Source organism: Apus apus, chromosome 4, assembly GCF_020740795.1.
Source record: "Apus apus isolate bApuApu2 chromosome 4, bApuApu2.pri.cur, whole genome shotgun sequence".
In the NCBI taxonomy this organism is placed as follows: Eukaryota; Metazoa; Chordata; class Aves; order Apodiformes; family Apodidae; genus Apus; species Apus apus.
In genome coordinates, this window is record NC_067285.1 from 61,353,837 (window position 1) to 61,367,310 (window position 13,474).

The window sequence follows — 13,474 nt, forward strand, 5'->3', positions numbered from 1 at the left end:
CTGTCAATAAAACCATAAAGTATCAGTCATTAATGCCAAGTAAAGCAAGATGCGCTGTAATTGTTAGCAGCAGAGTGCACTGCTGTAACAACTTACTTCCCAGCAACCCAAAGCTGTATTTATATATGAATGCAAATGAGATTACAGCTTTCATCAGCTGGCTCAGGGGAATCCTCAAGGAAGATCTCTGCTTACAAGAAAAGCAGTACAGCCATTGCAGAAGAAAAGGTAAGCAACTCACAAGGAAACAAGCTACAGTATATGCAGCATTATGAAATGCTGAACATCTGCATCTCTGTGAGGGTTTTCCCAGATTAAAGTTGCATCAGGGTCTGATCTATAGCAAAATATACTCAGTTCACACTTCCACTGGCAAGAAGAACAGCTTGGGTTGGTACTTCAAGGAGCATGCAAGCTTTAACAGCTATAATTCAGTTTTAGAACCTGGACTATTTGATGTCTCTTTATATTACTCCAGCTCAGTCCCATTTCCAGTGTGCTTACAGTCACAGGTCATTGTAAGACAAAGCCTAAAACTTCAGCCTTTAAACTGCAATCTAAGCACACCTGATTTTATTACACTAGAAAGGCTACCAACACTGAGCACACACCTTTGGCTTCTGACTACAGCACAAACAGCTAAACATGAACTATAGTTTCATATCCTATAGCATGCCAAATTTCAGACAAATAATGTGTAAAATTGCTACAATAAAGAATACTGGAGAATGCTCTCACAAACAACAGATTAAAGTGAGGAAAAGAAAAAGTGGTAGAAAATACTGAACCTTCAGTCTCCTCGTGCTGCAGCTATAGCAAGGCTTACGCTTTGGGATAGTACAGGGAATGCACTAGGGCTTCAAAAGCTTTTTGCAAACCAACCAGCAAACTGCCAGAAGGAGTGCCACAAACACAAGTAACATGATGCCTGAATAGGTCAGGACTGACACTAAAAAGCAAAGTCCAATGTAACACGGATGCAGTGTAGGGTTGATTGATGGCAGTTGGTTACTGAGGAAAAAAAAGCTCCTCACAAAAGATCTCCAAGCACTAGACTCAGTGTTCAGTTTAAATGAAATTCAGGGCCATCTAGCACTCAAATCAAAACAGAGGAAGGCAGGAGAGACACACCTACCCTCTCACGTGTGGCAGCAGCAGAGATTGCTCAAGATCACTATCTGCTGCGTCTCCATTCCCTCCCTCCCCAAGTTTAAAGACTTCCTGCCTTTGGTTAAAACTATTAGCGTTAGTAGTGCTATGAAAAAAACAGTATTATTTACAGAGCTGGGGAATTAATCTCCCTCGGTTTTGTCAGTTCTTAAGTTCAGTGTAAACTTTAAAAACTGCTATTGTCTTTTAAGAAGTTGGTGAGTCGCCAACAACTTCCTCGTAGTTTTATCTGCGATTTAAAGTCCTGAAAAGCTGCGGGGGTGGAGGTGGTAAATGGAAGCTGATGCATTGAGAAACTAAGATAATAAACTCCTAACCTTGCCATTTCACAGGTATTCATTCTACTTAAAAACAGGTAAGATATACAAATCAGATACACAGCTCTTACGACATAGTTGTGAGAGATGACGGCCTTTAAGTTTCAATTTTTTAATCTATGTTAGCAGCATTATGGATTTACCTCAGCCACAGATCAAGATCCTTGACTTCCAACACTCGGTTGATTCAGAATTGCTAGCCTTTGGTACGGCATTCAGGACAGCAACTACTCACATAGTGTTTATTTTATTACAGACGTATGCCTTGCACTGGGCTTATATTTTTGTAATTGCTTTCATTTTACTGTTTACAAACACTTCTTTCAGTTTGTTTCCTTGTCTTGGGCAAGGCAGACACAGACAGTATCTGCAGAAAAGGAAGCTGAACTACCTTGTGGTTATGCACTGGGTTTGCCATCTTCTCAAACACTTTTAGACAGTTAAATTTCTCTTAATTTATTGCAATTAACTTAAAACACCCCAGGCTAGCCAAACTCTCTGCTCCACTCCCAGCTGAAGCAGGACTTTGGCACCCAGCCTCTACCTAGTTCTGCCTGGCCATCAGCTCCCAGCCCACTCTCTGCCCCCGTCACTGCAACCCTCGGAGTTGCCCCAACTGCTAACCCAACTTTGCTCCCTGGATCAGGAATCCTGTCATGACCATGTTTCCTCACATGAGGGGCTCCAGCCCAGTGGGGCCAGACGAGCAGCAGCTGGGCCCACAGAGGTCCCTAGGAGTGCAGATGCTGCTGAATCTCAGAGGGCTTTATTCTTCTGTTATTATTTACAAAAAAGTAAATGTGAGGGATATGATTTATAAAAACTTTCTTCCACAGATAGCACCATGGAATATGTCAACAGCTGTGCTGTCAAGAGCAGACAGAAGCTGGTTCAAAAATCAAGTCCAGAATATCAAATAATGAAGTCTGCATGAGAAGGTACAGAGGTCAGGTCAGGCCACAGAAAAAAGAAACCTCAAACAAAATCATAGGAACGTTGTTCTGTGAACAGTATGGCATAAGCACTTCAGGTACACGGAAAGCACTTGTCTTTTCCCCATCATGGCACTCTGACCAAAGTGATATCCTCATGATACATTTAGTTTGATTTGCTAGGAAGAAGGGCAATGCATTTTTTTTCCTCCATTCTGGCAAACATACAAGATATTTAAAGATGCTTCTGTGATCTCTAAATCAGCTTTGCAGTCTCTTACTTTATTTCTAGGTACCAGTGGGGAGATACCAGGAAAATGAAACTGCTGCCTACTCTGCAGATAAACAAACCATTTCTTAAAATAAGACAATTTATTTCTCTCCATCTGACTAGAACGTGAACAGTGAAGTAACTTTGATCTAAAATGAGCAGGCAGTAAATGTGAAGATAATTGCTTCTAAATTGTTTACTTGAAGTAAAAAAAAAAAAAAGTAAATTATATCTTGCCTGTGTAGAATGTACTCAATTTTTCTGTCCTTTTCAAAATGCACTGCCTGTGCTCATCATGATAAATGCAGCTTTTAAAAGGTATAAATTTCCCATTTCTACAGTAAATATCTTCTTTCAATTTCAGTCTGAGGGAGTACTGAATGTTTCCTCACCAGTTGTCATCACACAAGCACAAAGCTGTTTGTTTATCCACCCACTGAATGCTGACACCACTGACACCAGACACTTTTGCACAGAGCTGTAGGCCACTTACCCCAGCCACCCACCTTGGATAAAGGAGAACTAGTTTACAAACAGCAAAACTTACCACCTTTAGTAGGCAGCCAGCCAACCAAAGTTCATTTAGAATTTCTATTATCTTCTTCAGCTGTTGTCTTACACTAGATAACTGTGTCATTGTCTTTGCAGATGACACCAAATTGAGCAGGAGTGTTGATCTGCCTGAGGGTAGGAAGGTTCTGCAGAGGGACCTGGACAGGTTGGATCTGGGCCACCTGTATGAGGTTCAGCAAGGCTGAGTGCTGGCTCCTGCACTTTGGTTACAACAAACTGAGGCAATGCCACAGACTCAGGGCAGAATGGCTGGAAAGCTGCCCATAGGAAAAGGATCTAGGGGTGCTGGTTGACAGCCAGCTGAATATGAGCAGTGTGCCCAGGTGGCCAAGAAGGCCAACAGCATCCTGGCTTGTAACAGAAATATGTGGCCAGCAGGCCACACTAGGGCAGTGATTGTCCTCCTGTACTCAGCACTGGTGAGGCCACACTTTTGAGTACTGAGCCCAGTTCCAGGCCCCTCACTACAAGAGGGACATCGAGTTGTTAGAGCACGTCCAGAGAAGAGTAACCGAGCTGGTGAAGGGTCTAGAGAACAAGTCATATGAGGAGTGGCTAAGGGAACTGGATTGTTTAGTTTGGAGAGGGCTGAAGGGAGACCTCATTGCCCTCTACAACTGCCTGAAAGGAGATTGGAGTGAGGTGGGTGTTGGCCTCTTCTCCCAAGTGAATAATGCTAGGACAAGAGGAAATGGCCTAAAGTTGCTCCAAGGGATGTTTAGGTTTGGTATTAGGAATAATTCATTTACAAAAGAGTAGTCACGAACTGCAATGGGATGCCAATGGAGGTGGTGGAGTCACCATCCCTGAAGGTATTCAAGAAATGTGTAGATGTGGTACTTCAGGGTATGCTCTAGTGGACATGGTGGGGTTTTTGTGGCTTGTGTGTTTTTGGTGATTTTGCAGTTTGGTTTTGTTTTTTTCCTCTGGTTGGACTCTGTGATCTCAGAGGTCTTTTCCAACTGTGACAATTCTTTGTGTGTGATTCTGTAAATAGAGTCACTTTAACGTGAAGGATTTATTTTACTAGTGATGGACCTGACCCTCGGAGTCTAGATCTGCACTTTCCCAACGCTACCTGGGGATCATGGACTTTGGGTCAAGCATTCCCCATAAGCCATCTATCCTCACCATGACCACACCACAGATTCCTCATACGCTTTATCAGTTACAACCAGGCATAGAGCAGTACTTCTATAGACCAAGCCACTCTCCATATATCGCAGGAGTTGAAGAGCAGTCTGCCTGGCAAGCACAAAGTGTATTGAGGAGAGCATGTAAGAATACCCACATTGGATGCCATTTCAAGATGATCCAGAACTCATGCATCAGCTGAGGATGAAAAATGTCATAGCAAATAACTTGCAGGCCTGAAAACTGTCCTCCTCCTAGCCTCCCCTACACAAGCTCACAGAACAAAAAGCTTAATGTCATTGTTTGTTGGGCTCCTCAGATTAGCTTGGGATACCAGAAATGACACAGTGAGTAGTTGTAAGAGTGGCAGAAGTGACCTTATAAAAAGTCACATCTTCCCCCTGTAAACCTAATCACCAAGTTATTAGTCAACATCTTGACAGCAAGAGAGGACAAGGCAGCAACATAAAGAACCTGTCTCTCCCTTTCACCTTTCTAGAAAAAAGCAAAAAAGGAGTTAACAACCCAGAGCAAGAACTGATGTTACATGCCCTTAACAGACAATTAACATCACATTATAGCAAAGCACCGAAGTGACTGTGAAACACCTCCAGGCTCAGAAGAGCTTACTGCCTTCCCACCTGGCTGTAGGAATTCTCCCTGCCCATGAGAAATTCACCTTTGCTGCTGACTTCCAAGCATGCCATCACGGTGAAGATGGTCCTAGAGAAGCAAGCCTAGCTCAAGCCCAGCTATTCCATTTGTTTTCCTTCAGCTCATTTCCCCTCAAGGTGTAAGGGGGGAAATAAAGATTTTAATGTTTTGAGAGCAAGTGTACCATTTGCTTCCTCTCTGATGCCAAAAATCATGCTGTCTAAGACAGACTTCAGAAAGTGAAATCTTCACCACTAAAGAACAAAACCCAAATTAAAAAAAATCTTTATTTCCCCTTTCTTCCTCTCCCACCCCTTCAGAAATGAAGATATTACAAGCTCTGGAATATAGTCTACATTTTTGCCCTGTATTTTAAAACATAAAAGTGTGAAAAGAAAAAAAACACACATCATCAGAAAAGACTCATATTCTTAAAACATGCACTAGGTTTGTAAACAGCATTAAGTACTCAGCAATTTGGTGATTTGTGGTGAGTCTTCAGAGCATCCAAGACATTTGCAAAGCAATTTTCTCAGACATTCTCTAGAGGTTCAGTACATTAGTCTCTTTAAAGGTACACAAAAACTGAGTAAGAGCCTTGCCCAGACTGCTAGAAGCAACAGTGCCAGACTTAGATGTTCCTCATCCCATAAGAAACAAAAAAATTACTTACACTTACAGAACTGTTTATATGACCACAGCACCCATTTAAAATTAAATCACAGCATCATTTTGTGTCACTTGTTTCATTAACTATAGGCTACATCATACAGCTATCACTTCATGGTATGACTACTCCTATCCTCACTCTAAATTGAAAAATATATATAAAAAATAAACAACATCATCATCATTATCAAAAGGAAGTTATGTAAATTTTTATTTTCCTTTATGATAAGCCTGTTGTGTATATTTGGAGTAATTTACTTCCCAAACTTTGGGAAGCATAGCCTATTACTCCCATATCACATTTGAGAAAGCTCTTCAGGAAGTTTGCTAAAATATCATACATAGTATAATAGTACATAGATAATAATGTTAGACAAGCATTTCAGTTTTAGAGTTTCTCTAGGTTTTCTGCAGTACCACACAGCCTATACTCAGCACACAAAAGTTCTTCTTTAAGCCTGTGATCCTGAAAAGCAGCACAGTTGCACCCTTTCCAGCTCCGCAGGAGCTAGTTTTCTTTTACTTTCTTAGGAACTGCCACATTCACACAAACATCAAAAACACACACCTACTGACACTCAGAAAAGGCAAACAATTTCTAGTATTCTATCAACTGATTTGACATACACACCTCAGTTTGTCTCTCTTCTGTTACCTGCCCTGTTGGAAAAAACACACCAACAATTTTGGGAAGTCACACCATTGACACCAGTTTCAAAGACTGAGTGAATGTGGTTGTTAGAAATTTCCAAAATCTCCAAAAGCAATTAGTGTTTTGTAGGTAATTATATATGCACATACAAGAGTAACTCACAACCCACTGAGTTACTACAGAATCTGTGCTGGAGAAAAAAGATGCAGAAGAGCAGTATGAGACTACCTGTTGAAGTACAAAGGAGGGTGAATTTCTGTGCTACATATCACACCTCTCCCCAAAAGTGTATTTCTCAGAGCAAATGTAGTCACGTCCCGGCTGCCAGATGAGAAGACACAACAGCAAACAGCTAGCAGTCATTCCCAATGCCACCCTGTTATTCTGGGATACTGTTATTCAGTATTAAAGGCAAATAAACCAATTTGCTGAGACAGGTACCTGTCCTACAGCTCCTGCTGCATATCTTCTAAATGGCCTTTTAAAGGCATTTATAAATCAGTAAGAGTGAATAGCACTTCTATAAACAAACAGTTTAGCAGGCTGTATGTTTTTGTTGATATACGCCAGTGCAAACACAAGGTTTTTGTTTAGAAAACATTACTTGGGTCAACAAGCTAACTTCTGTTGTGCAAGGCTTTCAAAGGGAAAGAAAGATGGCCCAGCAGCCACAAATTACTGCCAGTTCTTGGCTCCAATCAGATCTCAATTTCCAAAGGACCTGAGTAAGCAGAAAATGCAAAGCAGGAACTTAAAAACCACATTTATTTTAAATACTCAGCTGCACAAGACACTCAATAACAATTTACTTCTCTGTAGCTGCCTGGAGTGTCCTGGGGTTGCTGCTGGGACAGAGTATCTTAGAAATCCTGACAGCAGAGTACGTGCAAAAGAGAAAGGGCTAAAATTAAAAACCTAGATTAAAAAAAACCCCACATTTTCAATTATCCTGCAGTTATTTGGACACATTTAGACCCTTAGAAGACTGTTTAAAGCTGGAGGCCAAACCAGATAGATATAACACTGGGAGCACTGTGGTATTTGAAAGTACGAAGAATAACTAGAAAAACTAACAGGAAGAACAGGAAAAAAATTTCAAGCCAGTCTGAGAAAGTGGGTAGTTGACAACTTATCAGCTGAAAGCATTAAAAAAAACATTTTTGACAGATGTGGATGACAGTGGGAACTGAAAAAAAAAAAAAAAAAGAATCCCAAAATAAACCCCCTCTCTACTCTGCTTTTTGCAGATAACAAAACCGATGACTCTCCTACTGGCTGCAATTTGCAGCTAGGAAGAAAACTCCCTTCAGCAAGAAGCATAGGTGATACCCTAATCAAGGAAGAACACAAATCCCTAATGTTTTTCACAGAAGCCTTTGCAACTTGATCTTGCTAGCTTACACACAATCTTTCCCCTTGGTCAATGTATTCCAGAGGCACACCTTTAAGAGAACTTCATACAGAAGTTCTGAACGAACTATGTTAAATAAATTCACATTTTGAAAAAATCTGAAGTTTCCTCATTATAGTTCCATCACTCATACTTGTTCAAAACGATTCTTGCCAACATCACCACTCCAACATCTTCATATAGGACAGAAACAGCTTAACATGGAATGGGGCTGCACGAATGCAAAGAAACCTGGTTTTAAGCAAAGAGAAACTGCGTAATTCAGGCTTCATTTTCCCTAGTTGCCAACCATCCCCAGTGATACAGGCATGCTGGTACAGATCTCCATAATATGGACTAAACTGGGAATCTCCAATATATGAATGGCCATAAAAAGCAAAACAACTTCAGATCAGTTGGATTCAGCACTAGAGAAACTAACTGGGATCATCTAAAAAAATAATAAAATTAATCTAGCCTCTTAAATGTTTCCTGGCTTGGGTGGTTCATGAATAAACAAAGAGAAAAAAACACCAAAAAAAACCAAACAGCAATTTTAAGCTTTGATTCTGTGTTAACACATCTGTTCTCCACTGTGATATGGTGAGGGAAGCTCTTCCTCCCAGGGAGCAGTGCAAGCAGGGCATTTCTCTCAGTAGAACTGCAGGAGTCAAAAACATGCAAATAAAGAGGAAGTAGAAGAGCTGGTAACCTTTAGGTTTCACCACATGCAAAATAACTGCAGCATTACAAATCTGGAACTCTAGCAAAATGAACTGCAACCTTTTGGGAACAAATTACATGTAATTTGAAAGCCTGCCCGAAGAACACAATATAATATAGTTCACTTAGTCTGAAAAACTAAGTGTCTGCCTAAAACAAAATTAGAAAAACTTCACATAACCAAAACTCAGCATTACAGAATTGACAGGAATTTGTATAATCACTGCTTCAAAGGCAAAGCAGCTAATCACAGCCACCAGAAGAGCTGTGGATTTTGTCTAAAAGCAGAGCCAAGAAGCTAACACTTAAGAATACAGCTCTTTATGACAGCAATTCCTGCTTTTACAGACTAACAGCAAATTAGCCATGCAATAATGATTCGTTAGTCCCCACAGCAGTGTATTATTAGTCTAAAACACAGCACACAAATACAGTGTGTACTTGCACACCTGCCCATCAGCAGTTATACCTGAACATCTTACAGTATGTGATGCGTAAGTACATGTGCTACAACCCCACATGGCCCCTGAACTATCACCTCCACCTTCACAAATGGAAACCTACAGTTGATGCCCAAAAAAGCTATTGGGCAAAACAAATTCCCATCACCAAACAATGCATGAAACAAGCTGGAGAACAGGGCTCTCTATGGCACCAGACCACGACAAGTGCAAAGGCAAGAAGTGACCAAGCTCTGCTTTCCTCAGCCCTGTACAAGCACTCCAACCTTTCCTTCGAGGGCTAGAGGCAAAATATTTGTTCACCCAGACAGCAATGGCAAGCTGTAGAGCTAGCTAGAAAGAAACAAACACCCAAATAATCACAACAGTGTTTGCACTGGACAAGATGTATGTAATCTGACATTCTGTATTACACTGACATCTAAAGAGCTATACAACTGCAATAACAATTAATTAATGTATTTCAAGCACTTCTACTTCAGAAATACACAAAATCTCGCATTAAACATTTTTCTGAGAATTTTCCTCAACATTACAACACTCCTTAACCTGCTCAGTGCAAGAATTGAATTGTTGAAATGTGTCAGTTGTGTTCCAACCCACAAAATAACAGGGCTGATAATTTTTCTGCACTTTCTTGAACAGCAGCCCTGCCAAAGCAAGAGCTTTTCCTCCTCCCCTCCTTTGCAGTGTCTCTTCTTGAAGCTTCATCAGCTTCCAGTTTCATTTTAGAGCCTTAGACATGCATGACAGTTGTCTGCAAAGCAATACTCTGGAGAAGCTAAGAGGTGACAAACCGAGTATGTAATATCAGCGTGTGCTGAATGACAGTGTAAACGCTCGCAGTGAGGTGCAAGATGTTTTTAGCACACTGTGTTTGAACCTGAGGAGGCTAAGTCAATATTTATCTTAGATTTCCTTCTTACATGTCCTCACATACCATTCACATTAACAAAGGTGGGACAAATGAATAGCACGGAATTATGTAAAAGGGTTTCTGAACAGCTTGTGCAAAAGCTCTCAGCAAAACGTATGCAGCTCGTTGTGCACAGCTCTTCAATTCCAACTGCCACCGCTGGTTTCCAGACCCCAGCTGCGGAAGCTGCTCACGAAGGAGCGCCAGAGGGCCCTGCCCTTCCTTCTCTGGATGTCACCTCACGTCTCAGCAACTTCCTTGTTCTGGATGGGCCCTGGACGCAGGGACGGGTTTTGCTGGGTTTCATCACAGCAACGTTTGCAAGCGTATACAGCACCTCTGTTGTTAAGAACAGCCACCAAGGACTAAACTGACTCCTCTCCCAGCAGGCACGTGCACGGGACTCCAGAACCGCGTTATCCTCCGTCCTGGCAGATCTCTCTTTTTGAAGTCACGGTGCTGCCTTGTTTTCCTTCACCCTTCCTACTCCAGGATCTATGAGACATCCTGAAGCCAAGGGAAGCTCAGAAGCAGGCAGACTTCGTTATTTTTATACCTACAACGCAGTTCCATGAGAGCACAGCCGGAAAACTTTTTTTTTCCGCTCCCACAGCATTTCTCACAGTTCCACACGGCGGCCCATCATCCACCTCTTGCTCTCCAACCAGGTCGGAGTCGGGAAGGTTCCGCGACCTCTGAAAAGCGCTTCACGACGCCAAGAGGCGGACGGAGGCCCCCGCCGAGGCCCCGGCCCCCGCCCCGCGCTGCCCCAAACCCGCCGCCGCCCCCGCCCCGCCTGAGTCACCGCGTCCCTCGCCAGGCAGCGACGCCCCGGGGCCCGTCCCGCACTCGTCCCCTCCCCAGGCCCCAGGGAAGCGAGGCAACGGCGGAACGGCCCCGCGGCGGATCCCTGGATGGAGCCCCTCCGGCTCCAGCCCGGCCGAGTTACCGCTGTCCCGCCGCGCCTCAGGGGACCCCGGGCTGGCAGCCGGAGGGAGGGCAGGCGAGGCGCCGGGAACGCCAGGGGCAGTTCCGCCGCTGTCCCGCAGTGAACCTCGCCCGCTCCCCGTCTTACCCGAGGCGCTGAGGGTGGCGGGCAGCCGTCCCACCCGCCCGGCAGCACCGGGGGCTGCCGCTTGCCCGGCGGCCAGCCGCTCCGCACCGCCCGCCCCAGCCCCGCCAGCATCGCCCTGGCCCTGGCCCTCCTCCTGCGGCGGGAACCGGGCCGCCCCCGGGCGCGCTGGGCTCGGGGCGGGCGGCGCCGGCTGACACCCCGGGCGTGGACGAGCCCGAGCGGAGGGCGTCTCCTCCGGCGGCCGGGGTGGTTTTCTACGTTGTTCCTCTTCTTCCCGCCAGCCGCCGAGCAGGGGCTGGGCTGGGCTGCTCGCTCCGTGCTGCTTGGCGGGGCTGCCCCCGCGGCGGGAGGGGCGGCAGCGGACACGCCGGTGCCGGTCCGTCCGCTGGGCGCCGGGCCGGGCTGGCAGCCGGTTCGCGGCAGCGGCGATGAGCTGCGGGCCGGGGGCGGCTCCGCCCGGCCCTCCCCTGCCTCGGCTGAGCGCAGCCCACCGCCCCCTGCACGCAGGCACTGTGCCCCGTCCCCTACAGCTCGCTGCTTGCCATTGACAACTGATTTAATTGACTATATTTATAAATGAGATTAAGGGAATAATACATTTCTGTCCTGCTCGTATACCTGCCTTTCATGTAGCTGAGTATTAGAGGGTTTACCTTCCAAATGGCCTGCTCTTGAGGAACAGGACGCTTGTTACTCCCCGTGCTTCAGTGGAACACACACACTGTGGTACCACAGAAATGAACAGCAAAGCATAGAGGGAAAACACTCAGAGTTCGGTATTTTACTGTCAAGTTCTGCTTACAGCAGTAGAGCCATCAGCGAGGCTTAACCCTTTTTGTAGTCAGTCATTTGTTGGATATCACCTTATCCTACAGAATCTCCACTCTCACAAACGTAGGTCTTTGTGTTCTGTACAAACCACCGAAGCACGTCAGAGCCACGGTGTTACATCATGGAAACATCCAGGAAAGTGTTGTATTCCTCTGCTTTCTCTGCCCTTTATTCCTCCAAAGCAATGCTGCACAAAACAAAACTAACCTTACCAGATGATGACACAAGGACCTGAGAAACTGGGCTGTTGCAGAACTGCAAGACTGTCATGGAAAAACTCCACAACCGATTGCATGCTTGATGGTTCTACTTGATGGCTCCAGGAGACTAAGCAAGATCCCACTTGTGTCCATCTTCTGAGCTGTGGAAGGGAAAGTTTATGCAGCTGAGATCACTGAGCTGCTCATTCCTGTTTCAGGATCTGTTAAAGTGAGGATGGTCCCAGGGAGGAGCAGAAGAGAAGTTGCACTGTTAACAGGCAGTGGCTCCCAAAGGCAGTAACACATGATACAATCACAGTCCTTATCATATTAAAAAATCCCCAAATTTGATTGGACTAATTTTCCTTTACCCAAAGTAAGAGATTTCTGGACTTACGTATCTCATTAAGTAAATTATATTAATGCTTACAGAGTTGCTAATGGTGAAATAAAGGATTGAAGAGTTAAAAATATTTATTCAAGATCGAGTATTTACAGTTTCATCAAGCAGAGGTAACCAGGTCATGATAACTGGCTTTTTTTTATATACTCCTGCCAAAAAGTGATGGTTGTCTCTGAGGAGGAAAAATCAGTATCAGCACTAGAAAACGTATTGCTTCGTTTTGGTTGTTGCAGTGCCACATTTACTTTCTGTAAGTCACTAAGGAGCAAAGAAGCACTGCCGCTTCCAGCGGCTTGTGGATATGAGCTTCTGCAGGGGACTAGGAATGAAAAACCTTTTTTTTCTACATGCCACGAAAAACAACAACATTTTACTAGCTGTGCCATGTGTCACTTCCACATTTAAAATGATGACTTTGACTCTCTGAAAAACCTACCCTATGTTTCACACCCTTCAGATTGCCTCATGAGGAAACTCTGGCTTTGTGAACTAAGCAATGTTTTGTGTCTTCCAGTTTCCACTGTAAGTTCTCACTGTCCATTGTAAGGTAGGTTTTTTTTCAAATCATACCTCAAAACATATTCATAACATATTTCACTTCTAAACTAACACCATACATAATTAACACTTAACAAAGAAAAGCCTACATAAAACTGTCATAGTATGTAGCTGTTCCTACTCATTGAATTCAGTAAATACAAAAAATTGTGAAACATCACTACAGTCACAGATACCATTAAAATAGATATAAAATGCAGTAAATGGCAACATTTCTTGAGTGCAACCACTAAAACAAGGTCTGGACCTGAGGGCTGTTCAATGGGGACAGCTTTTGGGATAACTTGCTAGTCACCAGACTTTTGTCTTGCCCCCACTGTGCTTACAGTGCAGTTGGTAACAAGGAGTTAGGTTACGTCAACTTGAAACTAGCTTGGAATCAGCTTCCTTCTTCTGTGAAATGCAAGTTAATCTCCTCCCTTCTGGTAGCTACAAGCTCTGCCAATAAGAAATGCCATTTCAAGGCGAGTGATTTATGGATGCAGAGCATCAGGGTTCTTGTCTTCATGTTATACAGACATGACTGGCCTCAATTCCAGCAAGAA

General features: G+C 44.0%; 1 protein-coding gene across 1 annotated transcript in view; it reads right to left on the reverse strand.

Moving 5' to 3' along the window:
* Window positions 1-11,264, reverse strand: part of MCUB (mitochondrial calcium uniporter dominant negative subunit beta) — a 38,476-nt gene extending 27,212 nt beyond the window's left edge. Inside the window, exon 1 of the mRNA XM_051616799.1 lies at window positions 10,938-11,264. Within this exon, the coding sequence (XP_051472759.1) occupies window positions 10,938-11,048 (111 nt within the window). The 5' untranslated portion in view covers window positions 11,049-11,264. The remainder of the gene's footprint in view (window positions 1-10,937) is intronic.
* Window positions 11,265-13,474: the final 2,210 nt, after the last annotated feature.